The following is an 18,986-nucleotide window of genomic DNA, read 5'->3' as shown; positions in this document are numbered from 1 at the left end:
CGCGATCTGGTTATGCAGGGGGTAGCGAGCCCTGACCTCAGCGTGCAGCCATAAGCTGCGAGCCCTGACTCCTGCGCCAGGCTGTGAGCCCCGGCCGCGACACATGGCTGCGAGCCCCAACTCCTGTGTGGAGCTGCGGAACTGCAAGCCCTGACCTGGGCGTGTGGCTGCGCGCCCCGACCCCAACAGGGACGCATGGCTGCAAGACCTGACCCTGGTGGACGGCTGCGAGCCCTGACCCCGAGCTGCAAACCCCGACTCCAGTGCCAGGCTGAGCCCCGACCCCAACCCTGGACAGGAGCAGGGCTGTGAGCTCCGAGCAGGCATGAGGCAGCGAGCCCTGACTCTGACCCCCCATGGGGCTGTAAGCCCCAACTCCAACCCTGGCCAGGAGCAGGGCTGTGAGCTCCAGGCAGGCGTGGGGCTGCGAGCCCTGATTCTGACCCCCCATGGGGCTGCAAGCCCAGACCCCAACGCTGGCCAGGAGCGGGGCTGTGAGCTCCGGGCAGGCGCATGGCTGCGATCCCCGAGTCCGACCCTCCATGGGGCTGTGAGCTCAGACCCTACCCTGGCCAGGAATGGGGCTGCGATCCCCGAGTCCGACCGCCCCAACAAGGAGAGGGGCTTAGAGCCCTGAGCTGGGGCATCCAGGATGCTGTGAGCCCCGACCCCCGTACTGGGGTTGTCAGACGGAGCCCAGCCATGCAGAGGGTTATTACTTGCTTCAGGTCATTAATTGCTGTCAAGTATTAAAATAAAAATTCTACTTAAAAATAACTTTTCCACTTATATTTAATTTGATAAAAAATGTGTTTTAGTCTTAATTTAAAAGCAGTGAGAAAAGGTAAATTCATTTTAAGCAACAGCATTTAACTAGTATTTAACATAGTGTTAAATATCAAAAATTTGTTTTTACTTTTTAAGGGGGAGGAGGGTCGCACTCAGAGGCTTGGTGTTTAAAAGGGGTCACCAATACAAAAAGTTAGAGAACCACTGCTCTACTGTGAGTAACTCTTTAATCTCACACTGTGTCTCACTTTAAAGATAAAGGCAGACAGTTAAAGTGTGGGTGTACTCAGAAAAGTTACTTGATAAAACCAAACAAAACAAGCTCCTTCATATTCAGTGATACCTGTTTACTTTAGTGGGATTAAAAAAACAAATATTACTTTTTCACTGCCTCTTACTCCTGTCCACCTTCCAAAGCCAACACAGCTAAAGTAAGCTGGATTCTCTATCAACAGAAAAAAGTTACTAAATTCCAATCAGTTATACATGTGAAAGCTCACTGAAGGCAACAGGGTTTGTCCAGGTATCACTGAAATCATAGTTTGGTCAGCAGAACCTTATGACTTCCAATTATGCTTGAGGAGAATAAACTCAGTATGATGCCAATCGCAGGCTGAGTTCACACAACTGGGAGACAGAGAAAAATCTCTATTAGAAGAATATATTTTATATGGAGTCACTTAGATTTAAACAATGAATCCAAAAAGCAGTCTCACAGACTTACTTTTCAATACAGAACCACAGTTTGCTGAAAAAATTTCAGCGCTTGTCTGCAAGAGAAAGTAATACCACTAAGTTTCATAGCAAAGTTTAAGTCAACATGTGAATTAAGCTGGCCAAATATAGCTATATTAATGCAACTCCCACTGAACACTCTTATTCCAGAATAAAAGCATTGAAAATGATAGCTAGACAGGCACAGGTATATTGGTATAATTATATCAGTATAACTAGTGAAACTTTTGCATGTATATAATTTGCATGTACAGGCCTTCAGCCTGTGTCAACTCAAATATTAATTTTAAATGATGGGGCCCAACAGTTTGGCAAGTCAGAATTTGGATCTCCAACCACCTCTACATAGACTGGCAGAGTATGAGAGCATTGTAGAAATAGTACAATCATTCCAAGAGATGGACATTGGAAGGGATATGAAAAAAAATCACTTTGCATCCTTTGAATAACACTCCTGCCTGACTCAGGAGTGGCACTCATGTCCTGTGGAGGAAGTTCCATCCATCCCCTCTTCTGCAAGGAGGTGTCAGTCTTGGCAATGTTCTTGTGCAGTCACAGCCACTTCCACGAGGGGACGGCTCCCGGCACTGAAATGTGCTGCGCTCGGGGTGTGTGTGTGTGTGTTTTCACATCCCTGAGCGAAAAACTTGCAGCACTGTAAAGTGCCAGTGTAGACAAGCCCTGAGAGAATAAAGGACATCAGAGGAAAGCTGAGGGAATCACAGGAAACCCATCTTCTGAAACAGGGTGAGGAATTTTCCTTCCCATCCTCAGTAGGATTTAGTAACTAGAATTACTAATAGCATGACTGGTCCTAATAAATTCTGCAAAATGATCTGTTTAGAAGCGAGGCAGGTTTTCTTGGCATCCCCCCCTTAGAATCCAGCATTCCACCATGCTGCCAATTTCCCTGATGATGGAATCATCTGAAATCACTTTGTGTGAGAAACTAAACTTAGGTTTTCAATGCCAGATGGAATCAGTGCATTCTCTTCCCATTACACCACAAGCATTACACAGTAGCACAAGAACGCCAACACAAGAACAGAGAAAGAACGAGCATTCCCTTCCACACGCTACATGGAGCTTGCCATGCTATAATCCTCAAGTGAGGTCCTTGGTACCAAGGAAGGGACGTGTCCAAGCTTCTCTGTATGTTGCATGACTGCCAGGGAGCCCAGGAGATATTCTGTGCAAGGAAATCCCCCACACCACAGCACATGCAGAAAGCTGAAAGCTTCCTCAGCTCACATTTCCTCAGGACTATACAGAAGAGGAGTCTGCGGGATGCAGGAGAGAGGTGGCTGCAGTCAGTACCCGCAGTAATACAGCCAAACTAAGAGATGCTCCCTTGGCCCCCAGGGCAAAGCAAAGACATGGGCACTACCCAAGCATTTGCATTGCACTCATCACTGGAGTAGATGAGGGCTCCTGGGACGTGGGCCAACGAAGGGGTCACAAAAGGCAACTAAGGGCCCAGGACAAAAGGGGGCACGTGGCAGTCTGGCGTGGGAAACCAGAGACGCCGGGCAGGTGTAGCCCGGGGTGCGGGGAGCATGGGGGTCTCAGGGCAGAAGTCGGGAGCTGGGGGGCCGGAAGCAAAGGGCGGCAGGAAAGACAACTGGGGCCACAGCCCAAACCCCGAGCACCCCCACTCCAGGTCCGAGGGCCCAGGGCTGCTCTAGTGCAGCCAGGGAGGAACCAGGGCAACAGCCGAACCGGCCTCCTCGAGCACCTGCACCCTCTGCACTTACCCCACTCGCCCCTGGACCCAGCCGGGCTCTGACCCTGCAACGACGGACCGGGAGCCACGGGCCCTGGCCAACCCGCTCCCGGGCCCACCGCTGCTGCAGCCTCCTTCTCCTCGCCAGGCCAAGCAGCTCACTCACCAGTGCGCACCCCGCGCGGCTGGGCGGGCGGGCGGCTGCTCCCCCCCGGCACAGCGCCGCGGCGGGACACGCAGCGTGGCCGGGGCTCCAACAAGTGCCAGGCTCCGCGCGCAGCAGGGCTCCGGCTGCAGGAGGAGCAAAGGGTGGGGGGGGGGGGTGTTTACTCCAGCGCCGAGACTCAAACACGGCGAGTCCAGGAAGGGAGCAGGCGCTGCAAGAACCCCGGCCCGGCCTCCCCCGAAGCCACTAGCTGCACTGAGAGCCAAGGGAAGAATCCTAGGCACGGCGGAATTCTCTTCCTAGCAGGTGGGGAGAGCCGGGCAGCCCCATTGGCTGGGCCAGGCCATGAGATCAGCATAGATTAGGATAATGAGACACTGACATCACATCCTCAGCAGGTAGGGAAAACAGAGAGAGAGAGGGGGGGAAGGAAAGGGAAATCCCCCCATCCTCCAAGAAGGAGACAGGCTGGGAAACCCAAGCAGGGCTGAAAGTGGGAGGAGCCCTGGGCTGCTGCTTTACACACAAAAGCAGCCTTGCTATGTTTGGCGAGCTCCAGCAGTTCACAGTACTGTTTTTAATGCAACGTGCTGTTGTGGGAGGGGTTGTAGCAGGCTTTGAGTGGTGCAACTGCTGAAGTCTAGGATTACTCGGGGGAAGGAAATCTCTGCTCTTTAAATGAAGCTGGTACTCGGGTGTTTCACAAGAAGAGGGAAGGAGGGATTTTACAAAGGATGTTAAACACTGTATTAAGTATCAAAGGTGTAGCCCTGGTAGTCTATATCCACAAACACAAGGAGGAGTCAGGTAGCACCTTAAAGGCTAACCAATTTATTTGAGCATAAGCTTTCTTGGTTAAAAACCCTACTTCTTCAGATCCATGGAGGGAATATTACAGAGCCTGTAATGTGTACATAATAAATAAATAAATACACTCTGTAATTTTCACTCCATGCATCTGAAGAAGTGGGTTTTTACCCACGAAAGCTTATGCTCAGATAATGTATTTTCATCTGCCCTTTTGTAAGGCAACAGATCCTATGCACTAGGAAAGAAAGCTGAGATTTCATTGTCTTGTACTCTGTGACAAACATTAGAAATATATTTTTCATCTAGCAAATGACCAACCAGAGAAAAAACAGCAGAGATTCCTTATTGATTAAAAGCAACATACCTTCATTCCAACTACTGTTGATAGCCCCAACTGTATGCGCACACTAAAACAACAAATAGGAAGTTCTCTAAAAAAAGAAAATTAAGACCCTATTTTAAATGTAGTAAAACCAAGCTTCTGTAAAAATGAAGGCCAGTAGAATTTATATACATAAAAAGACACAGTAGTTTTAAAACAAACAGTTTGTAGTGTTTTAAACACAAACGTTGCAGCCTTAAAAGGGCTGAAAGTCAAACTGGCCTGTTCATTATCCAAGCAGACAGAAAAGCAAAAAATACACAAAGTAAGAACTATATTCATCACTGGCAAAAAACAAGCAAAAAAAAAAAAAAAACTTACGTTATTGTAAAGTTAAGGTTGCTTGGTAGTATGCCATCCCGTGTGGAATGTTGAATTGAGCAAAACTCACTTTTGGAAACCAGGAGATGCAGAGTTAAGGTTGCTTTGCAACCTTAACTGGCAACCTTAACTCTGCCCTCTTTCAGCAATGCCCTAATACTCTCCCTACACACACACACTTTTACGCTGCCTACTCCACAGTTGCTAACATGTACAAGCTCTTCACCTCCTTTTACAACTCATTCACTCTCAGCCATAGGATTCCATCTAACACTATTAAAGGGCGAAAAGGAGGAAGAAAATATGAATGTGGCACTGATAGGTGCCAGTGCCCCTGTTCTCCAGTCCCCCTTCTATTCACCCCCAAATTACACTTACCTCTGTCCCACTCCTCCTTGCCCCAAAGCCTCCCTTTCCTTAGCCCCCAGCCTTTCCCCCCTACCACCCATCCCCAAGTATCCCCCTCCCCTCACTACAGCTCCAAATCCCTCTCCCTCTATAAACCCACCCCTCCTCTCCCAGGAAGCATTGACATTCTAAATAATCCCATGCCCAAAGATTTTAGGAGTGTGGGGGAGAGGTCTGGGTTGGCTTGCACTGGCAGAGCTGTGGGGTGCATTAGCAGAGACTTGAGGTGCAGGAGTTCAGGGTGCACTGACAGACCTGTGGAGTGCAGGGTGGCTGGCATGCAAGAGATGGGATGCACAGGCATAGCTAGAGATACCAGGCGTCCCTCACCTGAACCCCTAGGGTCCCTCCCCTTCCCTACCGCCCATTCCATTTATCCACTTTCCCATAACTTCCTACCCTTTGCTGCAGCCCCAAATCCTTCTACCATATCCCCACTCCTCCACACCCTAATACCCTATCCCTTCCAGGAAGCATTTACATGTCTAATTTTTTTTCCTCACACTTTCAGTACATTCCCCAAACTAAAATGGCTAACGATTACTCACAAATTGTAGCCATCTCCAGCCACTCAGTTCAAACTCCTTTTGTCTTAGGTTGGGTTGTTGTGATTAATCTTTAGATTAGATTAATGGAAGGATGAATTCACAGGTATCAAGGCATGATTCATCCAGGGCTTATCAACACGTACACGCTGCGGCTGTGCCATTGTAGCACTACTATGCGCTGGGAGAGCTTCTCCCATTGGTGTAGTTAATCCACTTCAGTGAGAGACAGTAGCTACGACAATGGGATAAGCTTTTCTGTTGACGTAGCACTGTCTACACCAGGGGTTAAGTTGGCGTAACTACATCGCTCAGGAGGTTGGATTTTAACTTTCAGGATTTAGTGAGTCCCACATACAACCTTGGATAAAACTTGACAGACTGAGACCATTTTGACCCACATCACATAAAAAGAAACAGTGCAAAGTATAGGGCTTGAAACATCAGGTGCTTGTTGGATCCACAGCTATTGTGGGATATCTAATAGCAATTTCAAGAGTATTTACCATCTGAGCTTGGCAAGGTGATTGTAACCTTTTCTCTCAGCTGTGTAGCTTGCCACAGTTCTTCTTCCATTTGCATCATGATACAGGGATTTCTACAATATGCAGAAAACTGTGGCCCACTTCATAACTACTGTTTCATACAGTGGGCAAGTTACACTAGCATTCCAGGATCTGCACTGGCTTCCAATGGAGTTCTAGGTGAAATATAAGGGATTGGTTTGACCAGCTACCACTATTTATTATTAAACCCCAGTGTGAAACGTGTTTTTTAGCTGTGGTGTTGTCACAGCCTACTGGTAGAGCTGAGGGCCCAATTCTGTAGTGCCAATTGTGGGAAAGTTCCCACTAATTTCAATAGGATTACAGGATCAAACCTGACACCTGCTCCATGGCCATATAAGGAAATTAAATATCCCCCGCCAATCCCCCATCATATTTGAATAAAGAATGCCCTAAGCTAACCTCTCCTCACACACAGACACAAGCAATACCACATTACTACTCTGGAGGCGGTTATGCTAATACACACACTCCCTGCAGCAGTAGAATACTTCAGCACAGGCTATGCTACAAGCCAGGTTTTGTTAAAGAAATTCGTTTTAAAAAATGATTTCAGTTCGTATGGGTGTGCAGCTGGCAGGTCTGGGGCACAACGCTGTTCTAAGCCTTTTTAGTCAGATATACTTGTGCATAACAACAAAAAGCTGAATTTTTTCTTAAGTGTTCATGGGGGAGGTAGGTTGCCAGCTGGCATTCATAGCCCTTACAAGAGAAATTTAGCAGAGTTCAGTGAGTTTCAGCTTCTCCTCTTATTGTGATTTTACAGTTTTGTTAATAATGACATTACAGGCCTTTTCCTTGGCAACAGATTGGAGCTTGTGAAATCAGCTCTCTCTGAACAGAAGCTCCTACTGTACTACTTGAAATTCTGCATAATCAGGCACAACACGAAGATGATTAGTTTTTGCCACTGTAAGCAAGCCCTTTTCAAAGCTATCACAAAATATTGTCAGCGTTAATAAAAAGTTTGCTGTTACATTGGAACATTTAATTTGTCAGTATAGTTTATACTCTGGATCTGGCTCCATCTATATCTTGCCTTAATATCATCATGGGTCACAGTTACAACTGACACCAGCTTTGTAAAATTTACTTCAAGAAATTTCTTATCTAACCCAAATCACATAGCTACATATGCAAATAATTTTTTTAAAAGATATTTTAGTGTCACTAAACTTTAGATGTAAAGTTCTCATTTTGAAATCTAGATCCATTCGCATTATTATTCTATATCAAAAGCATGCCTAAACTCATGACACTGTAGCATATGTGGGAAGATTTAAGAAAACACTTCCAAAATTTTAAAATATTGGGTTTTGTTGTTGTTTCATGATGTGTCAAATTGTGGTATATTCCACACAGACAAGTTGATCAAACTGTAAATTGTTATGGTGATAAATGAAGGCAGGGGGAGGGGAGGAGAGATGGGCACCCTTTTATGGACACCCAGCCAGCCAGCTAGCTATAAAGTCCCTCTTGGTGGCTGCTTGCTTTACCTGTAAAGGGTTAAAAAGTCCCCAAGTAAAGAAAAAGGAGTGGGCACCTGACCAAAAGAGGTAATGGGAAGGCTTACTTTACCTTTGTGTCTCTGTTGTTCTTTCTGGGCTGAAGAGATGGGAGCAGCTGAAAAGCTGTGTAAAGTTTGGACCAGGTATGAAAATTCATCCTCCATACCTGGAAGAATTCACTCGGAAATTTAATTTATATGGAGGTTTTACTCAAAGGCTTGCTGTGTGAAAGGGATCACCAACAGAAAAGTCTGAGACCCACTGGTCTACTCCATCCCGTTAAGGAAGATTAAAAAAGACAGTGTACTTTCATTTGGAGCAGGAACAAAACAGCAGCACTGTGTTCAAGAGAACTACCAAGTAACTTCAGAATCCAATAAAACAGGAATGACACTAGTTTTGCTGCATCATAATGTTGGACCACAACTGGCTTATTTGTTTTGTTCTAGATTAGAGGCAAGTCCAGTCCTAAGTACTATGGGTATCCAAGGCTGTTGAAATACAAGACAGTCACTGGTTTTCCCTTTTTGTTGAAGTACTGTAACATTGTTTGGAATTGTAATATTAAACTGAAAACATTCTCTGGAGTTAAAATTTTGTTTCTTTGTAAAGTTTTATTTAAAATATGTTTATTAGAATTAACAAAGTGACCACTTCGTTATTTTAGAAGCTATCCTTCAAATAGAGACTTCAGTGTAAAACACAGGCCAGTATAATGATATGTTATAAACGATATACAGACATAATTTTAAAACAAAAGCCCTTTAAAAAAATTAGCCTTTGATGCAGTTAAATGTTCAGGACAGTCAGTCTTTGGATTACAAGTCTTATTTAACATGCACTTATCAACAAACACAAACTGTTGTGAAAATTTCTTCAAGCTCCATCCCTTTTCTGTTTCTATTATGCAATGCACAGCTTTTGTAACAAAAATTAAGCTCAAACTACAAATGCCATGAGTTAACTGTTTTTACCTTAATGTTCATACAGGAGAAAAGACAAGCCATCGTATAGTAATTAAGATCCAGGATCAAGCAAATCTGAACAGGTTGCCTTTTCTGGCCAGATACAAAATTACTGTAGCAATATTATGAAGTTAAGGATGTATAGGTTACATGTATAGGTTACCTTATTGCAGGATGTGATGAAAATTCTCTATCACCAAAAAGCTATACTTGCTCATAAAATTTTTTTAAAAAATTTTGAACCACAATGCCTGTAAACCACTGAGCAAGTGTGCAACAAGTACAGCCGGGATTTTCAAAGACGACAAATGGAGCGAAGCATCCAAATATTCATCTTCAAAAGGAGTTGGGCACCTAGTTCCTTGACGCTCTTTTGAACATCGCCACCTTTATGGACAACTATCAATTCAGAGAAGGTCTTATTGTACATGAAGACAGAAGTGCCAATTAGTGGCCCCTCCAAGGTTTTTGCACTTTCAAGCCCTCCTTTTTCTTTACTTGGGGACTTTTTAACCCTTTACAGGTAAAGCAAGCAACCACCTTTATAGCTAGCTGGCTAGCTGGGTGTCCATAAAAGGGTGCCCATCTCTGCTCCCCTCCCCCCGCCTTCGTTTATCACCATAACAATTTACAGTTTGATCAGCTTGTCTGTGTGGAATATACCACAATTTGACACATCATGAAACAACAACAAAACCCAATATTTTAAAATTTTGGAAGTGTTTTCTTAAATCTTCCAACATATGCTACAGCTTATAATATTGCTACAGTAATTTTGTATCTGGCCAGAAAAGCCAACCTGTTCAGATTTGCTTGATCCTGGATCTTAATTACTGTACGATGGCTTGTCTTTTCTCCTGTATGAACATTAAGGTAAAAACAGTTAATTCATGGCATTTGTAGTTTGAGCTTAATTTTTGTTACGAAAGCTGTGCATTGCATAATAGAAACAGAAAAGGGATGGAGCCTGAAGTTATGAGTTATGAGATCCAAACTTTACACAGCTTTTCAGCTGCCCCCATCTCTTCAGCCCAGAAAGAACAACAGAGACACAAAGGTAAAGTAAGCCTTCCCATTACCTCTTTTGGTCAGGTGGGAAAGGGCATGCACTTTCAAGCCCTGGTCCTATACTAAATCAGTACAGCTGCTGCTGGTTTGGAGCATAGCTAAGCTCAGGCATTTTATCCAATCAAAACAAGGAGGTGTTCTAATCTATTCAAGTTCTCATACTGCCCTTATCACTATATTATCAGTGTCTTCCAGAAGTGCTGTAAGTGACATGACTTGCATCTGTCACCTGTGTCCCCTTCTTCCTCCTTTCCCCCAGTTGCTAAAGCCAGCACATTTTCCAAGTGGATGTAAGAGCTATGTTATAATAATAGACGGAAGTTTCCACTTTTCCAAATGGCACACTACAGGTAAAATATGAAGCAGGATTTAAAGACTCCTTTTTACTTGAAGAGGCATTCCCAATGAAGTTACAAATAAAGCAGAAAAAGGGAAGTGACTATTTAGTATACATTATTTAAAGGTAACAAAAAGCAAAGCATAAGAAAACTAAAATAAGGGCTGTTAAGAATAAATGATAGATTGTGTGATCTCAGTGGCCAGAACAGATACCTAAGCCCCAGAGCACAGAGGCAATGGAGAGCAAGAGACAAACAAGATTTCAGCAAAAATAAAATAAATACATAAATAAATAAAAATCTGCTTGGAGTTCCAAACATCTGACTTTACCAAATATCACAAAAAACAGACTGTCTGTATAGTGTACGACTGAAGACATACAGGAAGGGTTCTGTTAGGCAAGGAGTGAGACGTATAGCTGGTTCATTAGCTCTCCTTTCTTTGTATCATAAAGCAGGATCTCCATGCATTCAGTAGCAGATCCAGGATTTTAAAGAGACTCCTATGGCATAATGGAAAAGCAATTGAAGCAAAATGAACAGGACTGATGATGTTATTGCCTACAACTGCTATTGAAAGGACCACCTCAAGAAGCCAATTCCTACCCTGACTTAAAACTTACAGGAGTCCTCTAAAGTCAACAGGGTTGCATGGGGTGTAAATCAGGTCAGACTTTAGTGCTTCATATATCAGGATTTGCCACTGCATGTACTCTGGGGCGGGGAGTTGTTTGTTTGTTTGAAGTGCCGGAAAATGGTGTAAAAGTCTGATTATTTACAGACCAAGATTTGATCAGATGACTGGATTCTGAAGACACTACCGAGACATAAGATTCTGGACTACGTTCCAAGGGTTACCTGCAATGTTCTTTTTCTGTGAATACACTTATATCTGATCTCAAACTTGGTTTTCATTTATTACAGCTTAATCTAGTCTTAAATTTACTCAATTTAATGCACCTGAGTAAAAATCCACAAAAACATAGGAGAAACAAGAGCAAGATGCTTACAGCCTGTTACCTGTAATCATGTCCAGTTAAAGGTTTTGTTACAGCCGATTTATAATTTCAAAATATGGTAAAATGAAATTTTATCAATTGCAAATCTTTGTGGCACAGTTGAAATAGTGAGTGTGACAGATGTTTTATGCCACTAGCTATACAAACCAAGCCATACTTTATTTCTTCCAGCAAAAGATAACATACAAAAGAACAAACCTTTCCACACTTGCAGAAAATAGGTCCAACTAAAAGGTGGTTCACATTGCCTTGAAAGGAAATAATGCTTTGCACTTTTTGAACATCTTACAATGGATCTCATAACTTCACAAACATTAACCCCACATTGATCACCAGAGCATGTTGGCAATTTAAAAATATCTAATAGGAAAAGGCATCCTCCCGAGAGAAGTAGTCCTTTGGTGCCTCCTGGCATGATAGTTATGAGAGAAGGAGGGGGAGGGGAAGGGATACTTCGATTTATTCACCCTCTACTCAAATTACAGGTAATGGAAAAGATTCATTTTCTATTGGAACTATGTAAAAGTACCAAGATAGATCCTCTACGATTTTCTCTGACAAGGCTATTAGCTCAAAGCATCAATGCACATGCTGAAACGACAGGATATTATGGAAGGGCCACGGAAAGTTAAACTGTATAGTTTTTAGGTGACTATCTGCTTTTTAATTAATCCTGCAGCTACCTTACTCAACAGTCTTTAAGGTGCCACTGGACTCCTTGTTTTTGTGGATACAGAGTAACACGGCTACCCCCGATACCTTACTCAGTCTGTTAGTCAAATGCACTGACATGCAAAAGTCAGCAGATAAGTATGCCAAAGCACAGAACTTCCCAGGCATAGGTGAGGACATTAAAAAGAGCCTGCACTTCAATTTCAACTTCGGATACTCTAAATATAGCATTAGATCATTGAAACTTCATATGGCTAAACACCTGGAAGAACTGGCAAATCTTAATTATGTCCTATTATTGCTGCAATAAAAAGAGGACTTAAGCAGGGGAAAAACCACCCATCTTTGATGGACTGGAGATATTAGTTAAGTGAGCATCCTCTCTGGAGCAGCTGGCCAATTTCATACATAATATGCTATATTACATAAAATGTAACCATCTGTAGTATGGTTGTCACTGCACAGCTAGGATCAGGGTACAGCAGTATTGTTTAGATGGTTGTTCATGAGATCAACTTTTTGTTGACAAAGGGGCCCATTCCTGAGATGGGTGTGTGCAGAGAGAAGTGGGGCTCTAACAGACATAGATGCTGCATCTGGGCAGGGACTTCTCCACTCAACTTATCTTTGCTACTTTGCCAGCTCTGGTCTGAGAAATCTTGATTTAAAGTTCCCTTTATCTGTCCAGACAGAACAGAGTTTACTATAGTGTTTCTCAAATTGTGGTCTGCAGAGCTCTTGCCTGGTGTGAGGAGAGCTAGCTGGTCCCATCATGCTGATTCACCTATGATAGTGTCTTGTAGCTTCTACCGGTGTCTTTCACTGAGAAGAAAGCATGGATGCCTGTTAAAGCACCTGGAAATGAGGAGCCACCCACCTAACTGCCTCTACTAGGCACACTGTTCATACAGGATGATGAGGTGGGGGAAACAAGATTTGGAGCTACCAGAGAACAGGGAAATGAATGTTTTGGGGAGAAGTGAATGAAATAGCTGGAAATTAAACCCACGTGAGATGCAACCAAGCAGCAGGGAAACATGCAGGAGAATGGGAGGATGGCACGGTTTAGGCAGGAGAGAGAGCAATAAAACAAAGTACACAAATGAAAATCGGAAGTAGACGAAGTCACTAACATTATAGAAGGGCAAATACACCTTTTCACACTGAAGACAGTTACCAGTACATGTTCTCCTAAAACTAGCTTTCCACGCCATGATTGCTAGTTATTTTAGTGAATTACAGCTGTAAACTGCAAGGTGTCATTTCTAACCATTGCTGGGAACTTCAAAAGCAACAAAAATATATGAAATACATAGAAAAATATAAGAAAATTAAATGTAAAACTTTAACTGTACAAAAGAAAGGAGCTCAGAATGTGTGCTGCACTTGCCTATGATTCATACATGGCTTTCTGCCAAAAAGCTAAATACATGCAAGACCAATGGCCTCAAGGGGAAAGGTAGGACACTTTTAAAAGCACAAAGATAAATGATTTACAGAGCAGAACCCATTGAAAGAAAAGCTTTCTGCCTACACCAACCAAAAGAGAAATTTTTCAAGTCTCTCTTACAAGATTTACTACACAGACTGGAATATTTGTAATGTATCAACAGATGGAGTAAACTAGGCATGCTCAAACTGGGATTTTTAATCCTCTCCTTGGAGGATAAGAAATGGCCCATTCTGTTGTTGTGCACAAAGAAAGTTCACCACAAAGCCAAGCAAAGATATGCACTGCATACTTCAGTCATTTAAGACAAATAAAACCAACTCAAGTTACAGCCAAGCTCTACAATAAAGTAACACCTGTAATGTGAAAGAGACTGAGCCACTGGCAGGGGCATGCATTTTAAAGCTTTGGAGGGTTTGGCTCTATACAAAACATCTGTTGAACATAAAAATGTTTACTTAGCTGTTGAGCACAGAGCAATACATCCCCCCCAGAGAACATTACTTATTAAACATATGCCCTTGCTCAGCTAAGTAGGCTCACAATGAAGACAGCTCTGCTCTATAGCAGAAACTGGGATCAAACCTCACTCTCTCAGATTAGATCAAGTTATTTCTAAAGTTTTGAATCATTTTTCATGAATGGGCATCTCTCAAAAGAGCAATCCCACATTAAAACATTATTAGATTCCTGGTTTGTTTAGAAAATGTAACTCTCTCCCCTTCCCCCCCCACAGCTCAAACTCATCTTTAATGCATTTCCTCACTCACTTTAAACATAGCCAATTGCTTATCCCAAGATCTTGTGTCAATGAGGACTCTGACGAAAAGAATATGTGAAATATGAGCATGTTACAATATAAAACATCCTAATGGGATTTTTTAGTGAAGGGTCTATTCATACTTCCCTATTTCCCTTATTTAAAAAAAAAGAAAAAAGAAACAACTGAAAGTAACCAAAGGATGGAAATTTAGTTAGAATCAAATCTTTGATGTCGTCATATTGAAACAAAGCCCTTACGTGAATAAGGATTGAGTTAAGCATATGCTTAAGAGCTTTGCTAGTAGTGCTCTCAGCCAAATATTAGCTCAATTGTCTCAATATTTTAACTGGCTCAGCACCAGCATATAGGAAATCTCTGAGACAGTCTCTGAAGCAATGGGAGACAAAGCATTCAGGACTTTACAGATCAAAATCTGATATCATTGACAAGGCACTGGACTGGGTATCTGGATTCAGATCTCAGCTCTTCAACAGACTTTTTTTTTTCCTCACCTTGGACACGTCATTTAATCCTTCTTCACCTCACTGTGAACTAGATTAGATATTGATATTCCTTTTGCCCACCCTTTGTTTGGTCTGTTTAGAAAGTACGCTCTTCGCATTTGTAAAACTTCTGTGTGTTTGTACAACGCCTAGCTCAGTGGAACCCTGATCTTTGCTGACGTCTCTAAGTGTAATAGAATTATAAACCACCCTCACGTAAGAAGAACTGGTACATCCCATATGAAATATGAAGAGGATACAACAAATAGGTTAATTTGTTGGAGCAGTTTTTTAGTTCTCTACTTGAATTTTACCTGGTAATATACATTCGGTTTGTAGATTCTTGTGACTGAGATTCTTTCAGTCTTCACTCCCATGTTCAGTGAGAGGCACCTTATGAACCTAAATTATTTTTTCACACAAAACCACTATGGATATTTTTCTGATATAAAATATTTTTATTTTTTCAAAGTTTGATTACAAAAACAGAATACACATACACACAGGAAAATACAATTTTACGGAGAAATACATTCTTCTGAATGATTTTATCATGGACTAAATCCTGCAGGCTGGTGCACTTCCTCCACTTTAATCGAATGCAGGATGGCTCATCAGCACACTGTCAAATTGGGACTTAACTTTCCAGTGGGGTGATTACACGCTCATCTAGCCCTCCAACATCTTACTTCAGGATATCTAAACAACATAGGAAGTAGGCTTGCTTTGTCTTGCCATTATCTCCTATTCCTGCCTTTGCCATTCTGAATGGTGTCCAACATTCTTAAAAGAATTTGCTGAATAAGAATAAGCCTCATTCTTAAATCAGCAATTGATTTCAGAAAATTTGTACTCATTTTACTCCAAAATACATAATTTGTGGGATTATTCAAGTATTTGTTCCATATCTATTTTTGGTTAAGATAAGTAATATTTTGTACACAAGACTAGCAGGCTATCAAGCAGAACCTTTATTTTTTACCACCACCCCCTGCCCCCCAAAACATCCAACAAAAACCTGAGGAACTAACTAGTTATGTGTCCTAGCTCCACTGGGTTGTCTTTTGTTACATCTCAACCCCATCCTCCTTGTGTATGCCACTTACTTAGATTGTGAACTCTTCAGAGAGGGGATTTTGTCCTCTTACTACCCCTGAAGCACAATGCTAGACCTAGATATACAACTGTTTCCTAATCTGAATAACTTTTGTTGCAGAATATGCCACAGTTAAAAGGAGTGCCAATTATTTTCTATTTAAAGGTGATGCAAGGATGACAGTACCTTTCACCTGTTATGTGGGGATGATATTCTTTTTCTTTGTGCTTGGAGACTAACCTGTTTTCCCAGTTTCACTTTTCTCTTGCATTTCTGAATATCCTAGACTTACTGATTCATGGTCTCTCTCCACAGGGTACAGAAGCAGCTGCAAACCAAACTTTCTGAGCCTCTCTAACATACCTAATAGTATGAAGCAGAGACTTACTATTATAATGTTGGCAACTCATGGAAGGAATGGGTTTTCAGCCACTCTCTACCATTTTTTCCCCCCCTGAAACAATCAATATGGACATTTTAGCCTAACACATTGTATTCCTGAAAGTTTGGAAACCTAAAGCCTACCACTATCAAAAAGTACACATTCTACAGAAATGTTTGTCCGGTTTCCTTGACCCTATTCCAAGATTTGTAACCAACTATTGATGGGTGACAAAATGCTAGGAATATACATATAGGAAAGGCAGTTAATAGGAACAATGGCTTTGGGAGGATATTCACTGTATTACCACTCTTATTCCAATAAAGCTTTCAGTGGAACAATCTCGTTTTATTTACGGACTCTAGATTTAAAACTGAACCACTTTAGGATTTTAAAATCATAGATTGTAACATCTGTTCAATGGTGATGAAAGCAGAACTGAATTAATGAGCCATGTTACAGTATGTTATTTCCTCAGCTTCCTACTCAAATTTCCAAGCTGCATGATATGCTTAAATTACTCCTTGGAAGTAGGTAACAGCTGGTTTTACACCCTCAATTCTTTTTGTAATTTAAGATTTTCTTAAAACTTCCAATTAAATGAAATCAAATGATAAATTTCAGAAATTAAGGTCATGCAACAAAAAGATATAGTCTGTAGGAAAGTTACTTTTAAATTCCTAACCTCTTTATATTATTGTTCTTCCCTTATTGCAACTGCCACTGGCTTTAAAACCAGATCAAATTGTGAGAAAGGATGCCTCTGTCAAGACCCTTCATATGGAGAACACCTGTTAAGAAAAGCCATTTTTGGATAAGTAAGTAAAGCCACTTGATCCAAAGAGAAAAAGGTATTCTCAAACATTCCCATTATCTACAGCAGATACTCCTAATACACCATATCAAAGATTCTCTTTACATTAAAAGGTCAATGCCTCCAGTGACCGCATCTTTAATTACTTATTGACAAGTAATAGAAATATGGTAGTTGAATCTTTTGTAAAGCTGATCTGATTAATTGGAGGAGAATAGGTTCTATTCTTATGGCCAGTATTTTCACACACATTTTACAGTTTACATTAATCAATTAGTTTATACTGTAACAAACAAAAATTTCCATGATTTTAACCAGGCTGATTTTAAAGTACTTTGTGAGTTGGTAGTGCAGAACACTTAAAATATATTGCATAACTTACACATTACTGGACCCAGAAGCTTAATGAAAATTGACCTTGTTTTGAAATATAACCTCCCTGCCACTACTTGGTTGTGAGTTATGTTGCTGTCAACTAAAAGGATTGCCAAGAATGGCTGACCTTTAAGATACCTTACCGGCTTGTAACTCTTCAGTTACCTATGCTCCCAGACATGGCACAGACAGTGAAATATATCCTCCAAAATGCTTCTCTCTCATTAAGTATTTTCTGGGTTGTGGGAGAGAAAAATGTATTCTTGATGGATCCCACTCTGCAGAAGGGTTACAGAGTAATATTGCACTCTTAAAATACATGTATGCTCAAATGGATTTAATGTAAAAAATAAAGCATTATATGGAGAAAGTTTTAATATCTAGTTAAAACTCAGCTGGACCCCACAATTCTGTAAACTCCTCAGAAGAGGCTGGAGATGAGAACAGGACAAAGCTTGAGAAGAAAGTTTTCTTTTCCAAAATAGTCCAGATTCTATCAAACATACAGGACTTTTATTTTTTTGCTTTCAGATGTGCAAACAAGCATTTCTGGCAAATGTATTTCAGAGTCGAATCTCTAATATATGCAGGAAAACCTTAAGTATACTTGGAAATGAATTCCCTCAGCCTTTAGCAAAATATCTGCACCCAGTGAGGTCCGCACCCTATGTGAGAAAGTAGTTGTATATACATAGTATAATTATTGCCACCTATCCACAGTTTATGTAGGTCGGTAAAGCAACAGGTACCAATTGCACAATATTTTCAGAGAAAAAGAGATCTGTTTAGTTACCTATACATAGTATGTACAAAACTTGGACATCAGGAAGTCTTCCTCAGACATCCTTTTGTCATTTTATACATTTTCTTCATACTGTAAGTCACTGATTTCTTGAACCCTAAGGAAAAAAAAACAAGACAGGCAGAACTTAGAAAGAGAAACAACTATTTAATTCTTGAGAAAGCCTTAAGCAAATCTCCAGATAAAGTACTTCCCTGGAAAGGTGACCAAAGGCTATTTGTATTGCAACAACAGATAGCTAACTTTTCATTTTCTTGACAGGTTCATGATATAGTAGCTAATAGAGGCTGATGGCACGTGAGAGACAAAATTGACAAATTCTGTGGATAGCAGCAGCTAAGAATGATAATGCATGATTCAAGGCAGGGTAGGTACTGTTCACCTGGAAGTCTTCTGATGACAATAAGAGTCAAAATGAGTAAAGGACTGTGAAGTTATAATAGTATATATGTATGCAAACATATCTGATTAGACCAGGAGACCACGTTACAGCCTGTTACTCCTAACACTTCTGAAGATACCTGCAGTGATAACTCAGGAGGCATTTGCATTGCATATACCTGTTGAACAGCTTGTCAAGCATTGCCGTGTCCCTTCTCTCCGTCACCCACTGCATGAGTTCTGCTGATTAGGAGAACATGACGACATGGGAGTGGATGCCAAAAAGTTGATGGAGACCATAAGTAATGCAGCAGAACATGCTGGCCCAGCAAAGGCAGAGCTGAACACTAAAAGGACTGTCTGGGGAAGTCAGAGCAGGGAGCTAAGGGGCCAGGGCCGTCACTA

At 41.6% G+C, this 18,986-nt stretch overlaps 2 protein-coding genes across 8 annotated transcripts in view; both read right to left on the bottom strand.

Moving 5' to 3' along the window:
* Positions 1-3,742, bottom strand: part of VGLL4 (vestigial like family member 4) — a 146,223-nt gene extending 142,481 nt beyond the window's left edge. Inside the window, exon 1 of one of the 2 annotated variants that reach the window (XM_050957898.1) lies at positions 3,414-3,742. The gene's annotated coding sequence lies outside the window, so the exon portion shown is untranslated. The other variant, XM_050957897.1, reaches the window with a different exon arrangement.
* An 11,426-nt stretch (positions 3,743-15,168) lies between these two features.
* The window catches only part of TAMM41 (TAM41 mitochondrial translocator assembly and maintenance homolog), a 33,815-nt gene continuing 29,997 nt past the window's right edge, over positions 15,169-18,986 (bottom strand). For 2 of the 6 annotated variants that reach the window (XM_050957860.1, XM_050957864.1), the window contains one exon: positions 15,169-18,297. In XM_050957860.1, the coding sequence (XP_050813817.1) occupies positions 18,221-18,297 (77 nt within the window). In that variant the 3' untranslated portion in view covers positions 15,169-18,220. The remainder of the gene's footprint in view (positions 18,298-18,986) is intronic. The other 4 variants (XR_007775000.1, XM_050957861.1, XM_050957862.1 and 1 more) reach the window with 4 other exon arrangements.

This window comes from Gopherus flavomarginatus, chromosome 6 (assembly GCF_025201925.1).
Source record: "Gopherus flavomarginatus isolate rGopFla2 chromosome 6, rGopFla2.mat.asm, whole genome shotgun sequence".
Classification (NCBI taxonomy): Eukaryota; Metazoa; Chordata; order Testudines; family Testudinidae; genus Gopherus; species Gopherus flavomarginatus.
This window is presented reverse-complemented; position numbering and strand designations above follow the sequence as displayed.